The sequence below is a fragment of the Solanum verrucosum genome, unplaced genomic scaffold (genome assembly GCF_900185275.1).
Source record: "Solanum verrucosum unplaced genomic scaffold, falcon-dt-bn FXZP01000229.1, whole genome shotgun sequence".
In the NCBI taxonomy this organism is placed as follows: domain Eukaryota; kingdom Viridiplantae; phylum Streptophyta; class Magnoliopsida; order Solanales; family Solanaceae; genus Solanum; species Solanum verrucosum.
In genome coordinates, this window is record NW_026020011.1 from 875,655 (window position 1) to 883,735 (window position 8,081).

General features: G+C 35.4%; 1 protein-coding gene across 1 annotated transcript; it reads left to right on the forward strand.

The window, feature by feature from the left end:
* Positions 1 to 278: 278 nt before the first annotated feature.
* On the forward strand, positions 279 to 8,081 carry LOC125820269 (ubiquitin-like protein ATG12). Its single transcript, XM_049499703.1, has 5 exons — positions 279 to 411; positions 598 to 656; positions 6,735 to 6,803; positions 6,920 to 6,982; positions 7,754 to 8,081. The coding sequence occupies exons 1-5, from the start codon at positions 390 to 392 to the stop codon at positions 7,811 to 7,813; spliced, it is 273 nt and encodes a 90-aa protein (XP_049355660.1). The 5' UTR covers positions 279 to 389; the 3' UTR covers positions 7,814 to 8,081.

The window sequence follows — 8,081 nt, forward strand, 5'->3', positions numbered from 1 at the left end:
AACTGATGGTTAGCAAGAATGGGTTAGTGGGAATTCCTAGGTGGTAGTTTAGGTGGAGGGAGTAGTTCCATGTGGCTTGCCACGTCATTAAAAATTTGGGATGTTAATTCTTGAGATTATTTGTGGTCTCTTAAAATAACGATGGTGTATTTTTTATCTCAAAATATAACGAAGAATATAATTAATCTATTTCGCATTGTTCAGAGATAATTTTGACACTTTTCCATTAAATTTATAAAAACAGGATAGATAAACAAATTGACTATTATCTCGGAAATCATTTGCCCTGATATAAATTTGGACGCACTACTATTTTCAGGAAAGGGGCTTTGAAGAGAGAATGCAGAAATCGTGAGGGAAGCAAAAGAATCAGCTAATACTCAATAGCTATGGCTTCCGAATCTCGTAAAGGTGTCATTACTTGCTTAAATTTCGTCAAAAATCAAATTCCGCTCCCTTTTTTTCAATGGATTATTGTTTTTTGTTTTTGTTGATCCTGTAGTGATTTGATTGTTGATTTTGATGAGTATGTAGTGATTTGATTGTTGATTTTGATGAGTATGTAGTGATTGATTATTGATTTTGATGGCTATGTAGTGATCGTTCATTTAAGAGCAACTGGCGATGCTCCGATTCTTAAACAAGCCAAATTCAAGGTTTGTTTTCTTCCATCATATTCTCCTAATTCAGATTATCAGATAAATTGCCCCTGTTAAAATTTTAGGCTCTGTTAAGATCCAAAACCCTAGCTATATATTGCTGCATTGCCATTGTACTTTTTCCTTTGACTATGAGTTCTTAATACAACATGACATACCCAGTGTGGTTCCACAAATCGGGGACTAGGGAGGGTAGAGTGTACACAAACCTTACTCCTAACTCGAGGTAGGGAGTCTATTTTCGATAGACGCTTGACTAAGGAAAAATAGTCCAAAGCAGTCTAGATAACGGAAGTACAATATTAAAGGAAGCGGTGTGAATTTATGCTGGAGATTTGATAAAGGTATCTTAACTATTAGCTAAGTGACTATATGAGAAATCAATCCAAATTTGATGTGTTGACCTTCATACTTGGGTATTGAAAGTCTTATTAAGGATGGTATTCTAATGGAATCTTCACAGACACCCATCCAGCTCCTTATGTGATGAAAAGAAGAAAGAGAGAAGATAAATTAAAGTATGATTGAATGCCGTTCATTTGGATGTTTGACAACCTTTTTTCCTTTTAATTGTTTTCATGTATCCCTGTTTATTTTCATTGTTGCTAAAGTGCAGATGATGAATCAAAAGAGACCGAGAATGCGAGTCAAAATTTGTGTCAACCAATTAATAAATTATGCCCAAGTTCTGAATTAGTTGGATTCGACTATATCAATCCTTTGCATCAATTCTCCTTTCAGGAGATAATGCTTAGGTGGGTATGCCCAAACAAATTCCATATCTATAGATGATTCTTCATGTAGATTATCTTTGTTCAGTTCGTCAACCTATAGGTAGAGGGGATAGAGGGGAAAATTAGGATTCTAGTTGTCATGCGGAGAGTCCAAGAGTGTCCTACAATTTTTTGCCTCCATCCTTCGTGCTTTCATTCACTATAGTGATTATTCCTTAGGCTTCCTATCCTTGCTCTTAAGCCAAGTGTTTGTAGGTTGTGGAGATCCAACTGGATAAGGGAGCTAGTGTATAACACTATGAATGTACAAGCTAGCTTGTAAAACAACCCTCAAGTATAATACCGGCATAAATGCAGCAATTGGTTTTCTCTTAGCAGTAGCACTGGTGGTGGCCTGATGGAGCAGATTATAAGTGGGGCTGTTGGTTTTTAGCATAAATGGATCTTTCATGAAGGAGCTCCTGGTTCTCTTAATTGGATTGATACTGGTAGTAGCTTGTGATAGTAGATAGTAGATACTAAAAGTTTAGAACTTGAATGACTCAATAATTCATAAGACAACAATACTAGAACTCTAAAATTCTATTCTTCTTCAAGATTTTCCAATTCTTGGAAGTCCAAGATCCATTTCATTGTATTGCTCCTTATCTTCTTCCTCCTTGGATTCTTCATCAATTAGGGTCAAGTAAGACTTGAACTTGTAGATGTAGTATGTACTCTTTTATCCTTGTCAAGTGACCTTGAACTTGAAGAACTTCCCCTAAAAGACCATAGATGTTCTCGTCAGCTCCAACTGTCGTAACAACAGTACCCCAAGCAAGATCACCTCCCTCATATACTAGTTCATCTTCTTTATCTTTGGTGCATCCAACTAACGATTCATTTGCCCCGTCAATATTTTCCAAGACAATTGCATCAATGGTATCATGAGCATCTTAACAACATTTCAATGTTCTATTGTACACGAGATCATTGAGACGCGATAGTGCAAGCCTATTTCTCTTTTTGGAATGAATCTGCATATAAGTTGTAGAGATCAATTAATAGGTACTACTAATAATATAACTTAGAAATAGGATATAAATCTTCTTCTTATGTGTTCAAACACACTCCAACTTCACTCACATACGAATAAGCTGCAAGCTAGACTTAATACTTTCATAGCAAACTTTTGCAACATTGGAGTTTGACTACCATTAAACAATAGAAAAAATAATTTTTAAGGTTAATAAGTATAATTAAGTCAAATAACTTAAGTAAAGCTTCTCAAAAAAAAAAAAAATAATAAAAAAAAAAAAATAACTTAAGTAAAGCTATAATGAACTAAACCAACTCAGTTACCTGGTGACCTTGAGTCTCTGGCTCTTTGGGCTTGACCACAACCAAACATCCCATCTGCATTTTTATACTTAGAAAGCTCAGCGACTAGTTATCTTGTGTTGTTATACTGGGGTTCATCTTCTCAACATATCTATGATAACCCATCCATACTTCTAAATCTAAAATATATCATTTTCTAGAGCAGTATAAAACAACCCCGACTTCAAAATATGGCCTACTGCATGCAAAGGCGGATGGAGTTGCATCAATAATTTCGGACACTTCCTCATATTGCCTCTAAACTCTACCAAAAGCCCGTTCAATAGTTTTCTTGGCTCAATCCATTGCTTCATAAATATAGCCCATTGGTGGGGATGTTTCCCCATCCACCAAACGGAGCACTTTCGTCATAGAACTGCAAACATTTAAGTTTCTGAACAACATCATTCCACAAGTGTGCAGAAATAAGATGGTTGACAACTTCTTTCCCCCAAATTTCCTTTGCAAATCCATCCGCTTGAGAAAACCAGAGTTCTCAAGTTTTACTTTTGTACGTACATAATTTGCAAAGTCAATAAGGCCATTGCAAATCTTGTCTTGGCCTGTTTCACCAATTTTTTTTCATTAGTGTATTTTTTCATTAAAGTTCAACAACGACCTTTGACTATAAGATGCTTGATGGCCTTTTTAAAAACTGTAAAAGGAATATCATAGTAATTAGTAGTTAGTAGTGTTAACATAAAGAAAGTTAGAGGATATGAAAGTTATATTATTTGAAGCATATGGGTTAGTCTTGAATATGTCACCAAACATCAAATTGATGCAATGAGCAACACATGGAGTCCAATAAATGTGTGATATAGACCCAATCATGTCACCTGCTTTAACATTCTAGCATTATCAATGACAATTTTTACTACATTTTTCGATCCGATTCTCTCAATAGTGATCTCAAAGAAAAGTTGTACATTTAGGTAAAATCGATAGATTCGTTGTTAGCATCAACAAAACCAAGAAAGACACTACCTTTTGGAGAATTCACCAAAATATTGATGATCATTTCTTACCATTCATTTGTCCATCATAATGGAAAATTCGAACTTTCTCCATTGCACTTTATGGTCATCAACAATCTTGTCCACTTTCTTCACCTTTTTTTAGGTGAGTAACACTAACTTCATGAAAGAAAAAATAGGAGACTTCATTCTGGGCTTTGTTATCCTACGACCTCAATGACTTTATGAAATGTTGTCTTGGGCCCAGGAATGAAGCCACCTTTCATGAATTTAGAGTTACTCACCTAAAAAAAGAGGTGAAGAAAGTGGACAAGATTGTTGATGAGCATTAAGTGTAATGGAGAAAGTTTGGATGTTCCATTATGATGGACGACACAAAATGGTAAAATGATCATGAATATTTTGTTGAATCCTCCAATAGATAGTGTGTTTTTTTGGCTCTGTTGATGCGAGTGACAAATCTATCGATTTTACCAAAATGTACAACTTGTTCGAGAGCACTATTCAGAAAATCAGATCGGAACATGTTGTACAAATCGTCACTGATAATGCTAGTGAGAATGTTAAAGCGGGTGACATGATGATAGGTGGTACCCACACATTTATTGGACTCCATGTGCTGCTCATTGCATCAATTTGATGTTTGGTGACATATTTAAGATTAACCCATATGCTTCAGGTAATATCTTTCATATCCTCTAACTTTCTTTATAGTTAATACTTATTAGCTACTAATTACTACTCCCTCCGTCCCATTTTATGTGACACCATTTCCTTTTTGGTCAGTCCAAAAAAGAATGTCACATTTCCTTATATGGTAAGTAATTAAAGGTACAATTCTTCCTTTAACCTTGTTGGTCCCACTTAATCTTAAAATAATACTCCAATACATTTATGAGGAGAGAGAAAAGTGAGTCTACTTTTTAAAGGGCAATTTGGTAAACATTTCAAAGTCTTCATTTATTTTTTAAACTCCGTGCCTGGTCAAATGTTGCCACATAAAATGAGATGGAGGGAGTATAATATTACTTCTACAGCTTTTAAGAAAGCCGTCAAGATCCATTCTTACATTAGTCAAAGATCGTTGTTGAACTTGATAAGAAAATTCACCTATGAAAGAAATTTGGTGAAACTGGTCGAGACAAAATTTGCAACGACCCTCGTCTTTCCAAACTACGTATGTACAAAAGTAAAACTTGAGAACTCTTGTCCTCCCAACCGAATGGACTTCAAGTAGATTTATTTTGGGGAAAAAAGTTGCCAACCATCCTATTTTTTCACACTTTTGGAATGATATGGTCAGGGCACTTATAGCGTGCGGTCCTTTGATGAAAGTTCTTCTTTGGTGGATGGGGAAAACCCCCACCAATGGGCTTCATTCATGAATCAATGGATAGAGCCAAGGAAACAATTGAACAAGTTTTAGGTGTAGTTCAGAGGCAATATGAGAAAGTGTTTGAAATTATTTGCGGTGGACTCCATTCGCCTTTGCAGGCAACAAGTCATATTTTGAATCCAAGGTTGTTTTATACTGCTTAGGAAAATGACATTTCAGATTCAAAAGTGTGGATGGATTATTATAGATGTGTTCAGAAGATGAAGCCCAGTATAACAAGATATATTAGTCACTGAGCTTCCTAAGTACAAAAATGCAGATGAAATGTTTGGTTGTGGTCAGTCTCCCAGAGACTCAAGGTCACCAAGTAAGTGAGTTGTTTTAGTTCTTTATAGCTTTATACAAGTTATTTATACTTATTAACCTTAAAAAAAAATATAGTTGAATGATAGTCAAACTCGAACCTTGCAAAAGTTTGCCATGAAAGTATTTGGTCTAACTTGCAGCTCATCGAATTGGAGTGTGTTTGAACAGGTAAGAAGGCGGTTTTCTATATTATTAATTAATCTTACAACTGATACGTAGATTCATTTCAAAGAGAGAAATAGGCTTGCACTATCGCGTCTCAATGATCTAGTGTATAATAGAACATTGAAGCATTGTTATGATGCTCATGATACCATTGATGCAATTGCCTTGGATAATATTAATGAGGCAAATGAATGAGTAGTTGGATGCCCTGAAGATGAACTAGTATACGAGGGAGGTGATCTTGATTGGTGGAGCTGACAAGAATATCTATGGCCTTTTAGGGGAAGTTCTTCAAGGGCAAAGGAACACAAGTTCAAGTCAGACTCGAACCCTAATTGATGAAGATTTTCAATAATCTTGAAGTCCAATTAAATATTTTAAGTTGAAGAAGAATCTCAATGGCATTAATAAACAGATACTTCCCTTTTCAATCATCACAAGGAAACGAAAAGGGGGCACTTATCCGGAAGAAGCACCTTTTAATTCTTACATGGGTATGTTACTGTAGAAGTCCTTTTCTTTGGGGAGCCTGAGGAATAATAGGGTAGTTGAGATTATTCCATGTAGTGTCGGTTGAAATTTGATTTGAGCCATCTTTGGCACGGACTCTGCACACTCTCTTTATTGTCATATTTGGCTAGCCTAATGCAAAAGTATGCCTCTCATCGGCCCCAATTTGTTTGATACAATTTGACCAGATAAGATATATTGTTTTTTTATGACTGAGAAATTAGAGCCAGCCCTTAGGACCAATCGCAGCCTTTGAAATTCAGGGACAATGTGCCCACCCCTCTAAGCTTATCCACTTAATACCAAAAGCTTAGTTCGCATGCAGTAGATCTCGAACCTGTTACCTCTGTACCAAGTCCATCAACCTTTGCCACTTGAACGAAGCCCTGGGGTTTTTAAGATATCTAGTTTCTTAATGTTTTTCACTTGTCTATGCTGGAACCAGGCTTGAGATACTCCCTTCCTATAGATTTAGAGTAATTCCCCAATAGAATTCACGTTATTGTATCCAATCAAAGATACAAAGCTGTACTTCCTAGATTTGAAAAATAGGTTTTACAATTTTTTGTCCTCTTTTTCCTGTCATGCGTTCATCTAATTATCAAATTGTATATAAACATCAACATAGATTGCAGGTACAGACAAATTCATCAAAGTAATAGATTTTTTGCGCCGTCAACTCCATAGGGAGACATTGGTACGCCCTTTATCTCTCTTGAAATTCTAAAATACAGAAGAATTGCTCTCAATTGTTGAAATTCTGAAGTAATGTGCATTAGAGTTGTGATTACTGATATATTCTTTCCTCTCTAGTTTGTATATGTCAACAGTGCCTTCTCACCAAATCCAGATGAGTTGGTAATTGACCTATACAATGTAAGTTTCATGCTTATATTATTTTTCATATAATTATTCATGATGTATCCCCTTTGCTGATCAGACATTTTATCTTCGTTTGACATCCATTTTACTGGAAGATGGATATAGTGTTTTTTTCTTTTCCCTATTTTCTTTGACCGGAAGCTGGATAATGTTCCCTTTTTTATCACCAGGCTTTAGTTTTGTACAGGTGTTTTTAGGATGGATGTCCTTTGGTGATCAGACATTTTACTTTCATTTGTAGTTTTTGTTATTGTAACAAAACAATGCATGCATAGTTTTTTGGTGTATGATAAAATTTTCTTTTATTGACCATCTTTGAAGCTTCAAAAATCAAATTCACGTGACAGCTTGATCTTTTTCAGTATTTGGTACAGTATGAACCAAACATCTTCTTCGACCAACACTCCACAATCTCTAGACAGTGAAAGAGAGACTGATATATCATTCTTTTTGAATGCACTTAAATTCTCTTTGCCTTGGGTTCTCTTTGCTATTTGAAGTAAAACAAATTTTAACAACTCAGCATCATACATGAGCTCTTGATGCATTTATGGACAATCAGTAGAAAATTATATGTTTCTTTTTTGAGTTCTCCTATTTTTCCTCGTCTCTTCTCTCCTTCTTTATGTCTGAATCTCTAAATTGGTAAATTGACTATTCATTCCTTTTCTTGAGCTGGTCTAGTTACTAAACTTGATTAGACTGTTAACTTTGTTTTCAGATCTTATTATTGATATATTATGTCTATTCTCTCCTTGTTTGCAGAACTTTGGTTTTGATGGTAAGTTGGTGGTTAATTATGCATGCACCGTGGCGTGGGGCTGAAAACTCCTGGTTGTTTGCACTACAACGCTTCAAAGCTCCTCCATACCTGAGTAAATAGATAGTATTATAAGATAGAAACCTGGCATCAATGATTAGTCGAGTGTTCTTCGGTAGATTGTTCAGTATATAACTACTCGTATGATTTTAACATTGATGCTTATTGATTGTGCTTCAGTAGTTTCCTTATGGACTATTCACCAGCTCTTTAAAGTTTAGACTTGGATATCTGTCATATTCGTATAAAAAGTTGTGAGTCCCTTTCTACTCT